The 21,788-nt window shown below is 38.7% G+C and overlaps 1 protein-coding gene across 7 annotated transcripts in view; it reads left to right on the top strand.

Moving 5' to 3' along the window:
• Window positions 1-10,610, top strand: part of LOC143026242 (rab GTPase-activating protein 1-like) — an 87,821-nt gene extending 77,211 nt beyond the window's left edge. For all 7 annotated transcript variants that reach the window (XM_076186310.1, XM_076186307.1, XM_076186309.1 and 4 more), the window contains 2 exons: window positions 387-566; window positions 3,065-10,610. In XM_076186310.1, the coding sequence (XP_076042425.1) occupies window positions 387-566; window positions 3,065-3,259 (375 nt within the window). In that variant the 3' untranslated portion in view covers window positions 3,260-10,610. The remainder of the gene's footprint in view (window positions 1-386; window positions 567-3,064) is intronic.
• The last annotated feature ends 11,178 nt before the right edge of the window (window positions 10,611-21,788 follow it).

Raw genomic sequence — 21,788 nt, 5'->3', positions numbered from 1 at the left:
TGGCACACATCCTCAGGTCCTCCCATAAATCTCTCTGGAAAGAAACTTTGAAAGGTTGTTTATATTATATTGGTGTGGGACTCTCTATGTCCATGGCTTAAAGTAGTAGGAGGAGAAAGGTCACTTATTGTCAACTCTCCTTGCTATATATGAAAAGATGGAAGAAATACAGTTGGAGTTGGTTGAGAGAAATCTTGGGCTGGGTCCAGAAACCAAGTGTGTACCTCCAGATGGGGGTGAGGGGCTTCATGGGTTTGAAAATGGGTATCAGGGAGATGCCTAACGTCTGTTGTTCACCTTGCAGGACCACCACTAGCAGTTACCCATCACTGATCCCTGTGTTGTGATAGTTTCTCAAGATGAATTTTATTTTTACCCATGCCCAGGCAAAAGTTGCTACCTGTGAGCATTGCAGTGGCTTGTTGTCCCCAGTGACAGGGCCCCCCCCTGAAATAGGAACTGATGAATCACCTGCCATAACCAAGTTGCAGCAACAAATTCGTGAGCTAGAGTTGGAATTGGCCCAAACCAAATTGGCCCTCGTGGAGTCTGAGTGTAAGAATCAGGTACGTTATCATTACTCTTTACTTGTACACTTAGTCTGTTTACATGTCCTTAGTCTTTCCTGTGGTTTAGTTATGCAGAAGTGTCTTAGTCTTACATCATGTGTGTGCATGCAGTCTTGCGTTTCCCTAGTCTTATGTTACATAGAAAATAGTTCAGGTAAGTACAAGGTATGTTAAGACTTGGAGAGGACCTGTAGTGTAGCGCAATAGTGTCTGTCTGCATAAAGCTCTTGTATTAAGGACAAAGTCAATTACAAATGACTATTTATTTTGACTTTACCTCTTGTGGGAAACTGTAATGTTATAACACATTTGTAAATGTACACTTTAAACCCACTATTGGAGAAATAATATCAGAAGTACAGGAGATCTGTACTATCTGTAGTCCTCTTCAGCAGATGAGGACCACAGATAGTAGTCAAAATATATGGATCTCCTGTACTTCTGATATTATTTATTTGATAATGGGTTTAAAGTGTATATTTACCTTGGAGGAAATTCATACTTTTTTCTTTTTTTTTTTTTTTTTTTTTTTTTTTTTTTTTTTTTTTTTTTTTTTTTTTTTTTTTTTTTTTTTTTTTTTTTTTTCATAAATTATTCTGGGATGTTTGTGGACCTCTGTACCAAATTTAGTTGAGAAATGGTAATATTGTTTCAGAACAAACAACAAACATTCCAAAACCTTTATATTACCCCAAAGGAGTGCAGACCTGGATGTTCTTATATCATGCATGTGGGTTGCCAAATTTGGTAAAGATCTGTAGAGAAATGGTGATGTTTCGAAATCTTTTAGTTTTATTATGTAGATGATTAAAAGAAGTGTGGATGTTGTGAGTTCATGTAGAGATAATCATTAATGGATATAATTTGGATATAAATTGTTTTATTCTTTAGCCATAAAATGATTTTGTTTAGGTTTAGCTTAGCTTAGCCCTGGCTGTTCAACTTACATGGATGGGGTAGTGCGAGAGGTAAATGCAAGGGTAGTGGGTCAGGGATTGTAGATGGTTAAAGAAAATGGAGAAAAGTGGGAGGTGAGCCAGCTGTTGTTTGCTGACAACACTGCGCTTGTGGCAGGATCGGAGGAGGGACTGAGGAAGTTGGTGACAGAGTTTGGGAGAGTATGTGATAGAAGAAAGCTAAAGATAAATGTGGGTAAAAGTAAGGTGATGAGATGTACAAGGGGTGAAAGTGGCAGTAGACTGGAAGTGAGCATTAAGGGAGAGCGACTGGAGGAAGTGGATAGTTTTAGATACTTGGGTGCAAATGTGGCAGGAAAAGGTGGAGTGAAGGTGGAGGTAGAATGTAGATTGAGAGAAGTGAGTAAATGCCTTGGTGGATTGAAGAGTGTAATGAGGAATAGACATTTGGGAATGGATGCTAAGAGGAGACTGTATGAAGGAGTGATTGTGCCAACAGCACTGTATGGGGCAGAAACATGGAACATAAGAGAGAAGGAGTTTGAATGTGTTTGAGATGAGGTGTCTGAGAAGTATGATGGGGGTTACTAGGCTAGATAGAGTGAGAAATGAGGAGGTGAGGAGAAGAACGGGGGTGGAAAGGGAGTTGGGAGATAGGGTTGATGAAAGAGTATTAGGATGGTTTGGACACATGGAAAGAATGAGTGAAGAAAGACTAGTAAAAGAGGTATGGAAGGCAGATGTGGAGGGAATGAACATGAGGGGGCGACCTAGGATGAGATGGATGGATGGGGTAAAAGGGGCATTTAGGAAGAGGGGAATGTCTGTTGAGGAAGGACGGGAGAGGACAGAAAACGGGTGAGTGGTGAATGGTTGTATATGGATGATGTTGTGATGCATTAGGTGGAATGGATGGGGGGATGGAGAGGGGGGGTCGCCGATTTAATGAAGCGGTCTTGCTGTGGATGTGCTGTGTCTTGCGACACTGCTTCTGACCCAGGGCAGTGGACAGGATGCAGGGATGACCCGTCATCCAGGAGATGCTAAGATAAGAGGGAGGGTGGAGGGGTGTGGAGTGTATTCAGGGATGGAATGGGTGGAAATGATTTTATGCCTTTTCCTTTTAGGCTACCTCCCTTGTAAGGGGTAAAAAGCCTTAATATATGTATGTATGTATGTTAGTGTAGCTCATTTGAGTTAGCTGAAAATTTAACATATAATTATTCTAATTTATGTAGATTATTTGAATTTGAGAGCTAAATACTTCAAAGAGTTTTGATTTAGTTTTATAAAGGTGAATTATTATTGAGTTTACCAATTGAGTTTGATTATTTGGATGAGTGTTGCAAACTCCCTCCTATTGGAAGGCTGATAATGCTCCTTAAAGAAGAACAATCGAGTTTAAATTATTAAAATTAGAAATGTATATATGAATATATTATTTTTGTTTATTCACCTTCTTGGCAATTGTTTTTTGGTAATTAGCTTTTGCTTTCTTGTTAAATGTAAAATATAAATGGAAGGAAAATCTGAAGTGGTAAAATACAATAATCTTAAACTTCTCCCATGCATTGGTAGGACTTGACACATCAGCTGACAACAGCCATGACAGAGCTCCAGGCAACAAAGAACACATGGTTGCAGAAGACTCTTACTTCCATATCCTCTCTCAAGGAACGTACAGGGTCATCATCGTCCTCCTCCTCCTTGAGCAATGCTATCCCTGTTGCCCCATTGAACCAGCCTGCCAAGGATAACCCAGACAAGGGTTAACGAAATTTATGTTTACCTCAGTATGAGTTGTAAATGTGTGCGATGTAATATGTAGATTATCATTATTATTATCATTATTATAATTATTGTAATTATGTTTATTTTTTATTTTATTTTATTTTTATTTTATTTTTTTCTGTTCACTAATGACCTTTTGCTGTCTTGGGTCATTTGAAGGATGATATTTCATAGTACTATGTTTGTGTCAAATTTGAGTCTTGTCATGTGCAAAGCAATCGATGAGGCTTGCTTAACCCATGGTACTGACATTTTTTTCTTCTTCGATTCCTTTCTATCCACACACCATAGGTGCCTCTCCTGCAACCAGGTGGGAGAGGTTGTCTGCCTAACCTCTCAAAAATTATGCTTATTTTTTTCCCCCTTTCAATTTATTTTTATTTTTCATTTATATTTGCTGGAGCCTGATAGTCTGCTTGGAGGTGGGATGGATGGACACCATGAAATGAATGTTATGTGGACTGAAATCCAGACTGCTAGATGGGGTAACATGCAATGTTGTGGGTATAACTATGCTGCTGTGCTGGTTTTTGGGAAGTGTGTCTCGCACCAACCCACCAAAAGCTGCCATAGGGTTTGCTTAATTCCTTCAGCCCAATAACGTTCTTTGTAGGTTTTGTTTTTGTCAATTCTAGACGATGCTTTTCCATAGAAATGATGGAAGGGGTAACAACTATCTTGATCAACCCATTAACTCTGTAGAATGATTTACAGAACTTAGTATGACAGTCACTGAATTATTATTATTATTATTTCCATTCACTTTCGGGAAAGCTCCTGGACTGAAGGGAAGAAGCATGACACATTGCAGACATGGGAGCTTTACTGCTGGCCTACTAATATTATATAATGATTTATATATTTTGGTATAATACAATTATATGGTATTTATTATGACTGGTTTGTTACCAGAGTAGGTCCTTGTAATATTACTTCATACCAAACTAATTCTCATCACAAATTGTACTTTAGTTTCAATATTCTATTGACATCTGAGTGAATTGTTTGACTCCATATGTGACTAATCAACCCATGAATGCCCTGTGACCACTTTAAAGATTTGGTTCTGGCCAATCCCAGTATCATATCAATCCTATTAGGCTAATGTAAAGCTTGGGTACTAAATGGTTAAAATTATGTTAATATTACAAACCATCATATTCAATGGAAGGGAGTGGGTAGGGGATTGAGGGGGAGATTAGGGAGAGGTTATATGCGAATGATATTTTGACACAGCCCAAAGGGATTTCTCCGTCTTCAGTGTTTCTGCATGAGGGGATGTAGAGGGGTGGGGGGGTTGCTGATTAAATGAAGTGGCCTTACTGTAGATGTGCTGTGTCTTGCTGCATTGCGTCTGACCCAAGGTGATGGGTGAGATGTAGGGATGACCCATCAACCAGGAGGAGGCAAGATGAGAGGAAGGTAGAGGTGGTGGATGGGAGTGGAATGGGTGGGGATGAAATAGGTGGGAGTGGAATTATGTCATTTGACTTTGGCTACCTCCCTGGTAAGGGAGAAAGAGCCCTTGTTATATGTATGTATGTATCATATTCAAAGTAGCAGATACAGTGAATAGATCCATTCACTCTTGCATTACAAAATGTAATGGTTTGTGTATAATTCCAATTTAATTGAAATAGTATGTGATTTTTATATATTACACCATATACTATGTATATAGAACTCCATTCAGTCCTGGAGCTTCCTGTTTGTGAGGAAAATTGGTATTAGCCAGAACAACATCTATAGAGTGACCATAGGCAATTTGTGTGTCAAACACAAACTCTTCCATCCTCCTCTCGGAGCCCTACTCATCATTTTCAAAGTCACAAAGGTGTTCAGAGTTGTATTGTGCCATGTAGGTTGGCAGCTGCATTAGTAAGAGGCTATACCAGCCATCATGTAAGCTGCCACAACATTGTTGATTGCCCTCAATGGTGGTAAGGTCTAGACTAGGGAGATGCACATTTAGATCTTACTGAAAGTTGCTTCACTAATGGTGATAGCTGTTGAAATCTCACTAAAGTGTACGTATGGTTCTAGAGTCAAATAAAACACATGTTCTGTTTAGCTTTTGATTAGTTGTTAATAAATAAATGTACTAATAACAATTAATTGAAAATTAATTAAAAAAATAATTTTAGGTTTGGCAAAAGGCTGGGTGAAAGGATTACTAAAAAGAAACAATATTTATCACCATATAAAATAAAAAAGCAGAACATGGTCATATTTTTGGCTGTATATGTTTGTGCATTGTATGAGTGTGAATGTTTGTATGATTTACAGGAACAGGTCATAAGTCACATCCTGTCTTAGTTTTTCTAATTTATACTCAACTAGTTTTAACCTTAATGCTTATGGTATAGATTACCCTTCTAATGGCAAGGGGCTACCACCCTAGCTTACATCAGAAATTACAAAAGATGTACATTTAGCACCCAAAGTGCAGCAGGTTTGTGCTGACCACAGCATGAAGCCAGTACATTTGGAGTGAGTCACCTGCACACAAATTTGCCAGTTCTAAGCAGGTTTGTCTCCACCACCAAACCTAGAGAGGAGTGGATGCTCTGTGTATTTACCTAAATATTATGGGAGGGGGAACTACATTTATGGTGTCCCACCTTTGTATCTCACAGTGTCTAGTTTGCTCTTAAATTTGTGAATGGTTTTTGGACACATTATTGTTTCATCCAGTTTGTTCCAAGTGTCCACCACTCTGTGTGGAAAACTGTTTTTCTTCAGATCTCTTCTATAACTATCATTTTTTAGTTTCTTTCCATGTCCTCTTGTGTTTCTCTTGTCCCAAATTAGTAAGTCTTCTCTATCAAGTATTTTCATGCCACTTTCTCTTCTTTGTTCCCAAGTTGGTAATTCTAGTTTTGACAATCTCTTCATATGACAGTTTTGAAAGTGTTGGGGTCATCTTCGTAGTTGCTCTCAATTTTCCTTATATTCTTTTTGGTATTGCATGACCATAGTGTCACTGGGTGACCATAGTGTGTGTGTATTTACCAAGTTGTATTTAGTGGTATACGTATGTATTATACAGGAAGGGGAGCTATGCTCGTATTGACCCATCTTTGTATCTCACAACATCTACTTTGTTCTTAAATTCTTGTATGGTGTTTGCACACACCATTGTTTCATCCAATTTGTTCAGACATCCACCACTCTGCCTAGAATTTTTTTTTCCAGATCTCTTCTATAACTGTCCTTTTTTTTCTTTTCTTTTCATGTTCCCTTAAAAAGTCTTCTCTGTCAAGGACTTCCATGCCTTTCATGATTCTGTAAATGGCCAATAGATCTCTTTTTCTTTGTGCCAGGGTTGGTAGTTCCAGTTTAGACAATCTTTGTTCATATGTCCATTTTGAAAGTGTTGGGGCCATCTTTGTCGTTGCTCTTTGGATTCTTTTTAATTTCCTCATATTCTTTTTTGTGCTGGGTGTCCATAGTGTGGCAGTGTACTCCAATCTTGGTCTTATCAGTGTGACTAAATTTTTTTTTTTTCCCTTACTTCATCCAAGTAATTAAAAGCCACCTTTATTGATCTTAGTGCGTGTGTTTGTGAGAGAGAGAGAGGATATTCTTTATGTTCAGTTACCAAAAAAGTATTGAGATTGTAATGCCTGATAGGAAAGAAAATGAATGGGATAACTACTGAAGCACTCGCGTAAAACCATTATTATTGTACGTCTTCTTCCACTGGTCTAGATTCTTTCACACCCCTGGCATTGTAATACTTTTTATGCTGACTGTATATGTTTGAATGTTGAACTTACTGATTTGTGTAAGTGATACTTAACCCAGTGGTGAGTCTGCACGACATATTTTTTACTTTGTGAAGTGTATAATATCATAGATTTATATACATAGTAACATACCAAAGATTTTTATTTTGTTTTAAGAGATAAAGGGTGTGAATTTATTTTCATTAGATTTTCAAAATTAAGCTTTAAGCAATTTTAGAGTCTGTAATTTTTTTTCTTTGTTTCCTGCCATAGGCCAGCAAGTATTGTATACCTTGTACAGGCCCCATAGCTTAATTATAAGCTAAACTTTAATGTAAGACAGTGTTCCCAGCCAGTATGAGTATAGGTATTGGTTACTCCCACCCCAGCCTACTCTACTCTCCACCATAAAAGGAAGATAATTTCTTGCTCCCTTTCTACAAAAAAAAACAACAACAAAAAATGGATACTATCAGATTTACTAGATGCAGTGTTTTGAGAGAATATATGAGAAGAAGACATGAAACTAATATAGGTACTACAGATTTTCCAGTATTTTTTGTTTAGGTGTTTTGGTACCTTTCATATAGCCTTTTATTAACTAGAAATAACTGAAAACCCAAGTTCCCTAAAACTATACATATACCAAAAGACCCATAACCTTTATAAGAGTGGTGGTTGAGACAGATAATGGGTATGTACTTCGAGTCAGCCAACCCCTTTAGAAGGGCAATGGGCCTTTTGGTATCTTTGTTTTTGTTTTTATGAAATTTAGTTTCCACTTAATTCATGATGTGTTATATATAATTAATTAATCAATTATAGTTAAAGGCTATTGTAAGGGAGTGTATTAGTAATGATGACCCACAAGGAGACATCTTTTTATGAAAGGGGAATAATGTGTCTTAGCTTCACTGGTTAATTTGAACTGTGAGTTTAGCCTAAAGTTGAATAAAGCTGAAAAGAAAATGAGGGTGAGACAAAACTCATAACATGTTTCAGAAACTGTTTGTATTACATCACTTCAAATAATCTACTCACCAGCAATACAGCTTATTTTAAAAGGTAATGGAGAAAGGGCCCATAGAAATAGTAATCTTTTTTGTTCAGGAGGTCACAGAGTCATGTAGGGATCATGGAAGTTATCACATTTTGTGTGTGTGTGTGTGGTCAGGTGGGGTGGGAAAACTACAGAAATAATAATATTTTGTCCGGGGGGTCCATGATAGACACATTTTGCTTTGGGTGGACCACAGACTTGTAAAGATTAGGAATCAGTAATTTTGGGGACTCCAGCAGAGCACAAGATATGCAGCTTTCATAGTGTTGCCCCCGCAGTTGGATAAGAGTGAAAGTGCCCTCAAGGAAGATGCTGAGTTTGTAGATATGCTTAAAAACTGACATAGAAGTCACCAAGGAGATTTTAGATGGGGCCAGGAGAGAATGCACTTTTAGTTGGTAGTGCTCTTTTCTCTGCTGTGTCCACCAGTGCCAGCACTCATGACAACACTGATGATGCTGCCACTGCTGCCATCTGGATATTTGCCAGCCTTGTTTTATGCTTATGTACTTTTTTGAATAATATTACCTAGCATATGCTTAGCCAAGTAACAATTAACTCATTACTCAACTTTTGTACAATATATAAATGTAAATAAATTTTCTGGTGATTTAAGAATGATAATCAGTTGAAGGTGTGAGTGTTGGTGCTTTATGCACTCAAGAGTGAAGATGTATTGTCCTCATGATTATGTGAATAGCCATGAGAAGATTTTTTTTTTCTGACATTGGAAGCTCTTATTATTATTGACAACATGAACCGCCTTGTCATCACATAAAGATGATGTTCCTCCATATCTTTACTCCTCCCCCCCCTGTATCCATGGGTTACCTCTGCCAGTGAGTAGCTTGAACAATATAAATAGAATTTGGATTTATTGGTTTATAAAAGACATAGAGAAAACCCATTTGTATGGGTCAACTCCAGTTAGTAGAGTCTATGATATATAAAGAGTGGATTTTTTTGTTTATTATAAAGAATAAACAAGAGGAAAGCCTGATGTAATTTTTGTATGTACTTAAGATGGTAATGCTCGAGGTCACAAATGTTACTTTGTACAAATGTAATAATTCTAGCTTGAATTGACCAATTTTAGGACCCTACTAGTCATGCATGCAGCATCTCCAGAATAAACTGATCTTCCTCCTAATCCTCCTTTCTCCTTCCTCTTCATCTTTCTTCTTTTCCTCCTCCTTCCTCTTCATCTTTCTCCTTTTCCATCTCCTTCCTCTTTCTCCATCTTCACTACCTCCTCCAGTTCATCTACCACTTCCTCCTCCATCTTCATCTACCTCCTCCTTCCTACTCCTCCTCCTCCTTAAAATCCTTACACTTTTCCTTTTGCAATTACTGCACTGGCGTCACCTCATTCCCATCTTTGACACACTCATCTACTGTCCTCTGTTCTCCACCATCTCCCATGCTCTGTGCCCACACACCATCTCATCGTCGTCATCCTTTGTACACCTACTCCCCCTCCAGAAGATGTTACCATTTTTTCATAATGATATTCATGTGCTGTACTATTGCAGTATTCATTTTTTTAAGTAATTGAGAATGTTTCTGTTGCTCATTGAGAAGGGCCTTTTTGTTTGTATCATTTTAGAATAATGAGCTTTAGTTGGAAGTGATTGGACTGAACTACTGTGAATTGCCCAAACCACAGCTTATTTAAGTTTTGGCTCTGCTTGTTGCCTTGGGATGGATGTTCTAAAAGTTGTCACAACTTTTAGTGGACCAAGTGCTTACTTTTGGAAGGGAGTATAGGTACTTTGTATTGATAATGAGAACAGAAATGAGTCGGTTATTTTTTAAAATCATGGTTATTATTGTTATTAATTTATTAATTACATTTGTTAGCATTATCAAGCCAAAGGCTTCTCTCCAGTTTGGATCCACCATTAGCTGTAACAGCAATGATGACATTGTATTCAGTTGTCTTGTAAACGTCCCCAGCATCTTAACAAAAGAGACAGTCAACAGGCATGGGAAAATCAGAGCCAAATTGTTTAAACAGACCAGGTTGTCAGTACACTGCTGCATCCATTCAACTTTGTGTTTGGAATCCAACCCAGGAAATGATTGAAGAAGTCAAGAAAATGAGAATTTTCATCATGCTTGCACTGCATCCTGGTCTTTATCAGCCAGAGTTGAAGTGACTGCAGTGGAATAATTATTTACTGATGCAGTGTCACCAGACTGCTGGTTTAGTTACCACTGTATGCGCAGTAACTAGGGTGACCCTCAGTAGGCCTCATGGTCAATCACAACTGTATACATAAATCGGGTATGAATGGTGAAAGGAACTGAAAAGGTAACAATTTGCCTTATTATCATCATTATTATTATTTATGTCATCATATACAATTATTATTGCTGCTGCTGTCATGATCTTAGATAAAAATCCATTTTTATTGTTACCATCACTCCCCGTCTTATTTCTTTGTTAATCTTATCCACAACTAAGAAGGACATTGTTATGTTATTAAAATGTGAAAAAATTTGTGTAGCACATGTGGCTTCTCAATAAAAATATGTAATGGAATTGTCATAGTTTTTAATTCCCTACACAAGGTTACTAGGCTGGATAGAGTGAGAAACAAGGTGGTGAGGAGCAGAGTGGGATGATGAAAGAGTATTGGGATGGTTTGGACACATGGAAAGAATGAGTGAAGAAAGATTAATGAAAGAAGTGTGGAAGGCAATGGTGGAGTGAACTTAAGGGGTGACCAAGGATGAGGTTGATGGATGGGGTATAAGGGGTGTTGAGAAAGAGGGGAATGTCTGTTGAAGAAAGAAGGGAGAAGATGCAGTGAGTGGGGAATGGCTGTGTGTTTACCTAGTTGTATTATATGGGAAGGGGAGCTATGTTCATAGTGACCCAACTTTGTATCTCTCAGCATCTAGTTTGTTCTTAAATTCTGATGTGATGCATAGAAGGGATATGGGGGGCAAGGACTGGTTGTGTGTGAAACATATCTTAATGCAGCTTGGAGGAATTTCTCCCCATCTCATTTTCTACATGAGGGGATGGAGAGGGGGAGGGGGGTTACTGATTAAATAAAGTGGCCTTGCTGTGGATGTGCTGTCTTGCTGCATTGCTTCTGACCCATCATCCAGGAGCCAAGAAAAGAGGGAGGGAGGGGTGGTGAATGGGAATGGAGTATGCGGGGATGGAATTGTGCCTTTTGGCACTGACTACTTCCTTTGTGAGGGGGAAAAAGCCCTTGGTATGTGCACTTGCAGACATATAACCTGATTGGAAGAAGAGAAATTGTGTAAAGATTGATAAGGCCATAATAACCAAGCGAAAGTATTTCATTGCCAGCAATTCACAAGTGCATCTGAGGATAAAATACTGAAATTGAATATCATAATAGGGTTAGGATTGAAGTACTGGTAAACAACAGTCCATAACAACATATGGGGTCATGGAGGTAATGAACCTGGATAAACTGTTGGGTAAATATAGGAATGTGATAGGAGTATTTGGGTGTTATGTTGAAAGGTGTGTGTGTGGTACAAAGGGGACAGAGCTGGGGATTTGTTTTATATCATCATTTGCTACAGTGAAAAGAAGAATGCTGAGGATGCTTCCCAGCTGGATTTCTCCTTGTTAAGTATGTGGTGAGAATAGGGTTGTTCCTATGTATACTTAGAATGTTCTATGGGTTAGGAATTGAGATATGAAGGTAGATGTAGCTCACCAAAATCCTACAAGGTAGAGCTTAGGTATGATCCACTATTTCAAGGCTGTGTCACATACTTTTCCATACATAGAGTACAGACATGTTTGTAGGCAAATGCAGTGTGGCTTATCATTTCTGTTTCCACTAGAATGTCTATAGTGCTATAGCCAATTCATAATCCCATTTAAAGGGGTGATAAAAAGAGAAGTACATTCCAGGTGATTTTATGATATAGGTTTGGCATGAGTCTCAATGTGCTTGGTGAATTACTTGTCAAACCTTATGCTTTTGTTTTTTTGAAGATTATGTTATTTTGGAGGGTTGCATGTTTTTGGAAGCAGTGAAATGCTATTGTTTTTGCTCTTTGGGCTGTGGCATAATCTGGATTGCACCTGAGGACTAAGTATCAAGATGTAGATACTGAGTTTTTTAAATTTGTACTGGAAAAGGAACATTAGGTTGTGGGAGTTATACTAATACAGACAGATTAATCTCAGGATTGAGTGAACTAAATGACTACCTGTCAGAAGAAAGGCCAATGGGAATTGTGGAGATGAAATTAAGGGGTCTACCACTAAATAATGTTGGATATGGATTATTGGAATGAAAACAGAAACGAGAAACAGGGAGGAGGAATTGTGTTTTTGGCCAAGAAAAACTTAAATGTAATGGTCACAAAAGGTAAAAACAGTGTGGAAATGATGATAAAAGTTGAAGACAGTGACATGAAAAGTAAAAAGTATGTAGTGATTTATGTACCCCCAAAATGGGCTCTTGGAAAGAGGGCGAGTATTCATAAATGTTAGAAGATACAAGGTATTCATTAAGGGAGTGTTGCATTGCTTTATAGAGTGATTTTTTTTTTCTAAATACTGTATGTGTTTAATGACTATGGGTATAAATACCCCTTACATAAGTAATTCCTCAGGGTACTGTGTTCCTCCCATGTATATATAAGGCATAGTGAATATTTAATGAAGATATAGTGAGCTCTAGTGAAGCACTAATTACTTAATGGAAAATCCTTCCACACCATTCAGCTTGGTATGAAATGAAAGCTTAGAGTCTGGGGAACAAATCTTATTGAATACATTTTTTCAAACTAATATCTCTGATTTTCTATTAATTTGTTTCTCTGAATAATTAAAAAAATGCTGCAAAATACAGGTTTCATAAATAATCTTTTAAAATTCAATTTTCTTTTATTTTTTACTGTAGAAAATATAGAGTACGTTGTTTTCTTTCAAATAAAACAAAAATGACAAAATTCATGAAACACAACCAAAGATATTAGAACAGAAAGAACAAAAACATAAACTTTACGGGACGGGGGATTTGAATTTTTGCAAACATTTTTCATGACCATTTGTTTGATGGTTGCAATGTATAGCAAATCTCCAATTTCCTCTTCTTTGGTGATGAGGTGTGAGGTGAGGGTGAGTGGTGTGGCATAGGTGGAGGTGTAAGGGGGGCATGGCTAGTAAATGCTTGTGGAATGCTGGGTGCAGCTGTGGAGCTTTTCTCCTCTTTTTCCTTCTTGTTTCTATTTCAGGCACTCATGGGCCCTCTCTATATTCTGCCGCTTCACTCTTTTGTTTCTTGTTAATTTTTCCATGATCACAGCAACAATATAGGGCAAGGAATCAAAAGTGTTGCATATGGTGAGAGCGGCAGGAGCGATGTCACCTTACTTTGACCTTTACAAGAGTACTGGTACCCTGTCCACTGTCTATGTGGGGTATGCTGGTGGGAGGAGTTGCCAAATATCTCCATAAACATAATTCTGTAGCAAAAAATAAAATAACTATAGAAATGTTTCAATATACAAGATGTTTTTTATGTAATGGGGTTGCCAAAGGTTGCCAATATTTTATTTTATCCTGTATAAAAAAATTGAAACAAAATACAGTTGTATAACTTTGTATGAATGTTGCCACAATCAGATTCTTTTGAAATGTTTACCTAAAATTCGCTCATTTACCAGAATTTTTCGAATGATTGCTGGTGATGCTCCCTCAAATGAGATGCTGAAGGATGGAGGTAACCTGGTACTTATGGGAGATTTTAACTGCAAGGAAATCTATTGGGAAGAGATGACAGTGAAAGCCGAAGAGGATCTATGGGGAAATGTATTACCTGACATGACTATAGAACATACAATGACACATTGGATAAAAGAAAATACCTGATATAAATGTAATGAAGAACCATCAAGACTAGATTTAATATTTACAATAAAACCTGAAACTGTGGATAAAATTGAATACAAGACACCATTTCACAAGAATGACCACATACTAATAGAGGTTGGACTAAAGAAGGAAATATAGAGTGAAATAAGTAATACAGAAAAGGAAGACTGATGTACAACAAAATGGACTTTTGGAAAATTAAGACATTCTTTCAAAATGCAAATTGGGAAAACTTTTTCAGACACAAGTGGAAGAGAAATGGATGATTTTGATGGAAATTTATAATGGAGGAGTGAATAAATATGTATCAAGACAGAAACAGGAAAAGGTGTACATTAAGTGCTGGTTCAACAGAAGATGCAGTGAGGTGAAAGAAGAGATAAAGCTTGGAAAAGATGGAAAAAAGGTAAAAAACCTGGAAAGTGGCAAATATATATCAACCATAGTAATGGATATGTAAAAGTGTGCAGAAAAGAAAAAAGAAACTACAAAAAAGACATCATAGAAAAATGTAAATATCAACCTAAACTATTCTATAGATATGTGAATGGTAAACTTAAAAATAAACAGAAAATGGTGAAACTACACCTCGGAAATATAGAATATAGAGAAAATTTAGAAATGGCTGAAGTCATGAACAACCACTTCAAGTCAGTTTTTGCTAGAGAAAAAGTACAGCATTGGAATGAATTAATTGAAGTGTGATCATCCCCCATGAGGGAAATAATGGATCAACTAACAAACCTTGATGTCAGAAAATCACATGGCCCAGACAGAATTGCAAATTGGATACTAAAGGAATGTAATGAATTAATGGACAAAATTTATAGCATAATAATTTGCTCATTCAAAGGACTGGAAAAATACCAATATTGTACCAATATATATAGGAGGAAACAAAGAACCAACTAATTACAGGCCAGTCTACAGAACAAGCACTGCAGACAAAATTTAAGAAAATATTATCAAGAATAAATGGATAGGACACCTGTAAGAAAACAATGTAATAAATCCGAGACAATTTGAATTTAGACAGGGAAGATCATGTTCCACAAACTTGATCTGATTCTACATACATATACCAAGGCTTTTTCTCCTTTACAAGGGAGGTAGCCAAAAAGGAAAAGGCATAAAATCATTCCCACCCATTTCATCCCTGAATACACTCCACACCCCTCCACCCTCCCTCTTATCTTAGCACCTCCTAGATGACGGATCATTCCTGCACCTTGTCCAGAAGCAGTGTCGCAAGACACAGCACATCCACAGCAAGACTGCTTCATTAAATCGGCGACCCCCCTCTCTCCGTCCCCCCATGCATTAAAGGAGATGGGGAGAAATCCCTTCGGGCTGCATCAAATTTTGCTCACACATACCTCACCCCCCATCCCCCCACCCATTCCACCCTATGCATCACATCATCCATATACAACCATTCTCCATTCACTCCTGTCTTCTGTCCTCTCCCGTCCTTCCTCAACAGACATTCCCCTCTTCCCCAAAGCCCCCTTCACCCCATCCATCCACCTCATCCTAGGACGTCCCTTCATGTTCACTCCCTCCACATCTGCCTTCCATACTACTTTTACTAGTCTTTCTTCACTCATTCTTTCCATGTGTCCAAACCATCCTAATACTCTTTCATCAACCCTATCTCTCAACTCCCTTTCCACCCGTTCTCCTCCTCATTTCTCACTCTATCTAGCCTAGTAACCCCCATCATACTTCTCAGACACATTCAAACTCCTTCTCTCCTCCTCTCTTATGTTCCATGTTTCTGCCCCATACAGTGCTGTTGGCACAATCACTCCTTCATACAGTCTCCTCTTAGCATCCATTCCCAAATGTCTATTCTTCATTACACTTTTTAATCCACCAAGGCATTTACTCACTTCTCTCAATCTACATTCTATCTTCACCTTTTCCTGCCACATTTGCACCCAAGTATCTAAAACTATCCACTTCCTCCAGTTGCTCCCTTAATGCTCACTTCCAGTCTACTGCCACTTTCACCCCTTGTACATCCAATCCCTGTCCCTTTCTTCTCGCCTCTTATGATCCAAGTGGAAATACTTGGTGCTTTCCTAGACTTGCACAAAGCTTTCAACAAAGTACCACACAAAAAATTATTAAAAAAAAAAATGGAAAACATAGGAGGGATACAAGGTAAATTACTGTGGAAGGATTGTAAGTGTTGGAATGAGTGGAAGGTGATAAATGGATTCGTGCAGGACCACCTGCAAATCATGCTCCAGCAAGAGGGACAGTGAAGTTGCCAGTTTTCAAAACACTGAGGGGCTGGTACTTGGTCTCTGGACTGGGCTACCTCCCTTGTAAGGAGGAAAAAGCCTTTGGTACATGGATTTAACTATATTTCTTAGACTTTTTCACATAGGGAAAGCTGGTAACTGGCAACTTTTCTCCTATTCCTAGTCCCTTTCCCATGTGGGGTGAGCACAGTGGGATTCTGAATAGGGCTGTCCAGTCAAATAGACTGCTGCTAAGCTGTGCTACTCCATATTTTAGATGGCATCAATTCAGATAGGCCCCACCACAGAACACTTCTTATAACATTGGACATTAGTAAAGCTTTTGATGCTATCCCCCGCCACAACCTAACAAATAAAATATATAACACAGACATGCACAATAACACCAAAAGATGGCTGGCCAATTATCTGGCAGGCAGGAATGCTCATGTGTCATATAATGGCCAATCATCGCACATCAGAAACATTAAGAACGGAGTACCACAGGACTCAGTTCTATCCCCCACATTATTTAATCTATACATGCATGACTTACCCACACCAGACACCTCAGAAATACAAATCTCTTCCTACGCAGATGACATAACAATCACATGCACACATCGTAACACAGACAAAGCTGCAGAAATAATCCAGCCTTACCTTGACACACTCAACACATGGTTCATCACAGACTCAAAATAGCTCCAACCAAATCTACAGCAACACTTCTCACCAACTGGACAAAAGAACACAAATACATACCTCATCTCTACATCAATAACACTCTAATACCACACACAAACACACCGAAAATTCTTGGTGTAACATACGATACATCCATGTCTTTCAAACAACACCTCACAAACATAAAAAACAAATGCACACCTAGACTTAACGCACTTAAGTCAATCACTGGAACAACATTTGGACAAAACAAAGAAACTAATATAACAATATACAAACAATGCATACGCTCAGTGATGAATTATGCGAGTCTTACATGGGCTCCTAATCTCAGTGACAAACACCACAACACCCTTCAAATCATAAAAAAAAAAAGCCCTAAAAACAATTACAGGCTGCACAAATACAACACCTACAGACCATTTACACCATGAAACAAAAGTCCTCAAAGTCAAGGACCACCTCGACATGAGAGGCACACAAACACTTGCTGCAGCCACCACAAACACATCACACCCGCTACACTACATAGCAGAACACCCACACACACCAAGAAACATTAAAACTACACCCAAAGACCTTTATTACGCACAGATACTCTCTTCTCTTCCTCCACAACCACCAAATACCAGCCTCCGAAAACATATTCATAATCATATCACTCACCGCTCCATTAACACACTGAAAGACAACACACTGCTGCATGCCAGACCCCCTGATATCCACCCTTCTGAATCCTCTCTCCCACGAAAGGACAGAGTCCACTTGGCCAGACTGCGATGCGGTCACCACCCAGCACTTCTAAGCTACCAGAAGAGGCTGGACGACCGTGTTGTGAACAGCTGCCCAGGATGTAACACTTCACCCCATACCATACAACACATAATGGAAGACTGCATTATACACAATCATGCACGCAAACAACACAACATACACTCTATAAAGGATTTGTGGGAAAACCCAGTTTCGGCTGTGGCCTTCCTTGGGGAGACGGGACTGCTCGGACAGAGAGTCTAGGGAACGACAACAACAACAACAACTCCATATCCTCACAAAAGGCAGCCACTTGAACTACACCTGCCTGTGTAGGTTCTGTGTAAGGGCTTCCAGAGATTATCATCTCTTGACCTTATCATTATACATCATTACCAGAGGACTTATTGTTGTTAGTCAGGAAAATAACATATTAAATAGTGGGTGAGACTATGATTAAATGTACTCTCATTATCAGTTGTTGGTGGCACAATCATAAGTGTTGTCTTGTATCTTCCTAGTTGTGGGTTCAAGTCCTGAACCTATCCCTTAATCCTAGTAGTGACTCTTACTTGTTCCAACAGTCTAGGTGCACAGGGTAAAGATAATGGATTTGGCCACAATTATGTGCTTCCTGTATAAGCTCCTCACCTTTTTCAGTTGCATCCTCATTCTCACCATTACCCAGGAGTAGTACTTGTAGGTGGTGAGGTTGCAGTTGGTTTTCCTTCAATGTGTTTTTGTAAGACCTTGAAGTGGGATTCATAGCAGGTAAAATGAGAGGACATGGAAAAAAAACTGAAAAAAGATAGTTATAGAAAAAACTTGAAAAGGAACAGTTTCCCACACCGAGCGATTAATACATGGAACAAATTAGACAACAAAACAGTATGTGCAAACACTATACAAGATTTTAAGATAAAACTTGATGCGGAGAGATACAAAGACGGGTCACCACGAGCATAGCTCCCCTCCCGTATATTACAACTAGGTAAATACCTAACTCCCTGATAGCTGGAGGTTGTGATTCACGGTACATTCATGGCTAGAGACTGTTCTCTAATATAATGAACTTCCACGACCTCTAAACTACTTGGATTAAAGGCAATACAGCAAGGCAGTGCTTTTACATCATGGCCAGCCACAGGTGTATCAGGTACAGGCACACCTCGACTTACGTCGTTTCGACTTACGTCGTTTTCGAAGATAAGTCGGTTTTAAAAAAAAATATTGAAAAAAATTCAATTTGTAGTTTTAATTGACTTTACGTCGGTCATCCAATAATGGTATAGCATAAAACCCAAAAAAACGTTTCAAGCGTTTCAAGCAATTCATGTTACAATAAATAAGAATAAAAGCATGTAAAATTATATAAAGATTCAGTAACTGCTAAAATATATACCATAAAGTAGTATGGCCTAGTCCACTAGAACATGAAATCGCAACGGTACTTCCAATACGTATTTACCGTAAGCGGCGTCTCGACTCCCGCAATTCTTTTGGATTATTATCTGTGAAAAAGACAAGGAGTTACTGACAAACAAGGATTTGATGGAACTTCAGGAGCAACAAAAGAAAGAAGAAGAGGGTGATGAATCTGAGCCATGCCACTTCACCATTAAGAAAATGGAGGAAGCATTTGCACACATCGAAAAAGGTCTTGCTATGTTTGAGGATATGGATCCAAATGCTCAATGCTTTTCCAAGATAATGGGGGCTTGTTATGAAGCTTTTGCTCCTTATAATCTAATCCTTGAAGAAAAGAACAAGAAGACGGTTCAAGGCACTCTTGACCAGTTTTTACGCGTCGAACGACGAGAATCAGCTGATGTTGATGTCGACAATCCCCAGCCATCTACATCTACAACGTAAACATCAACATATTGTATCTACTGTTTTGGTAAACTGAAAATACATTAAAGTTTTTCACTTATTACAATATGATTATATGTAAGATTGAAATATTTTTTATTTCTTTGTTTTTTGTTTTGACAGATATGTTTTGACAGATATGTGAGAAAGCTATAGGAAAGGGGAAGGATGTTTTTTGGGCTTTTATGGATCTGGAAAAGGCTTATGATAGGGTAGACAGAAAGGCACTGTGGGAGGTTATGCAGATTTATGGGATAGGAGGAAAGCTTTTGGGAGCTGTTAAGAGTTTTTATGAGAGTAGTAGAGCATGTGTTAGGATTGGAAATGGAGAGAGTGAGTGGTTTGAAGTAAAAAAAATGCTCAAAAAAAAAAAAAAAAATTGCACCATAGGTATCTTGTATGAAGATTAACAAGGATGCGTTATGTCGCCCTGGCTGTTCAACTTATACATGGATGGGGTGGTGCGAGAGGTGAATGCTAGGGTAGTGAGTCAGGGATTGGAGATGGTTAAAGAAAATGGAGAAAAGTGGGAGGTGAGCCAGCTGTTGTTTGCGGACGACATTGCGCTTGTGGCAGGGTCAGAGGAGGGATTGAGGAAGCTGGTGGCAGAGTTTGGGAGAGTATGTGATAGAAGAAAGCTAAAGATAAATGTGGGTAAAAGTAAGGTGATGAGATGTACAAGGGGTGAAAGTGGCAGTAGACTGGAAGTGAACATTAAGGGAGAGCGACTGGAGGAAGTGGATAGTTTTAGATACTTGGGTGCAAGTGTAGCAGGAAAAGGTGGAGTGAAGGTGGAGGTAGAATGTAGATTGAGAGAAGCGAGTAAATGCCTTGGTGGTTTAAAGAGTGTAATGAGGAATAGACATTTGGGAATGGATGCTAAGAGGAGACTGTATGAAGGAGTGATTGTGCCAACAGCACTGTATGGGGCAGAAACGTGGAACATAAGAGAAGAAGAGAGAAGGAGTTTGAATGTGTTTGAGATGAGGTGTCTGAGAAGTATGGTGGGGGTTACTAGGCTGGATAGAGTGAGAAATGAGGAGGTGAGGAGGAGAACAGGGGTGAAAAAGGATTTGGGAGATAGGGTTGATGAAAGAATATTAGGATGGTTTGGACACATGGAAAGAATGAGTGAAGAAAGACTAGTAAAAGAGGTATGGAAGGCAGATGTGGAGGGAGTGAACATGAGGGGACGTCCTAGGATGAGGTGGATGGATGGGGTGAAGGGGGCTTTGGGGAAGAGGGGAATGTCTGTTGAGGAAGGAAGGGAGAGGACGGAAGACAGAGGTGAGTGGAGAATGGTTGTATATGGATGATGATGTGACTGCATGAGGAGGAATGGGCAGGGGGGTGGGGTAGTATGTGTGAGTAAATTTTGACGCAGCCCGAAGGGATTTCTCCCCGTCCTCGCCTTATATGCAAAGGGGGACGGAGAGGGGGGGTCGCCGATTAAATGAAGCGGCCTTGCTGTGGATGTACTGTGTCTTGCGACACTGCTTCTGACCCAGGGCAGTGGGCAGGGTGCAGGGATGACCCGTCATCCAGGAGGTGCTCAGATGAGAGGAAGGGTGGGAGGGGTGTGGAGTGTATTTAGGGATGAAATGGGTGGGAGTGTTTTTATGCCTTTCCCTTTTTGGCTACCTCCCTTGGAAGGGGGAAAAAGCCTTGGTATATGTATGTATGTATATGTGTTTTGTTTTACCGTATGTTATTGACAATGCATTCATAGAGTACAGCACCGCGAAATAGCAACGCGTAAACATCGACATAATGTATGTACTGCATTGGTAAATTAAAAATACTTTATTCAATTTTTCACTTATTACAAAATGATTGTAAGCTTGAACTAGTTTTTATTTATTTGTTTTTTGTTTTGTTTCACCGTATGTAATTGACAATGTATTCATAAAGTACAGCAAATTGTACGTATTGATGAACAAGTACAGGTACTTTTTTATACTTTATTACAACATGATAAATAAATGTTGTTTGGAAACTTAAAATAGATTTTTTTATTAACCTTGTTTAATAAAAAATGCAATCAAAAGTAAAATAAAGTACTGAAAAATGGCTATTGGCAGTTTAGCCTAGGCTACACCAGGCCTACCTAGCCTACTTGTAAGCAAATTCGACTTACGTCGTTTTTCGACTTACGTCGTGTCTCCTGGAACCAATTAACGACGTAAGGTGAGGTGTACCTGTATATGAAATCTGTATTATATATATGCAAATAAAACAAAATATATCAATTGATATTTATTTACTGACGCTAAATCATATA

The sequence above is a fragment of the Oratosquilla oratoria genome, chromosome 6 (assembly GCF_046742065.1).
Source record: "Oratosquilla oratoria isolate Oo_2021 chromosome 6, ASM4674206v1, whole genome shotgun sequence".
Classification (NCBI taxonomy): Eukaryota; Metazoa; Arthropoda; class Malacostraca; order Stomatopoda; family Squillidae; genus Oratosquilla; species Oratosquilla oratoria.
This window is presented reverse-complemented; position numbering and strand designations above follow the sequence as displayed.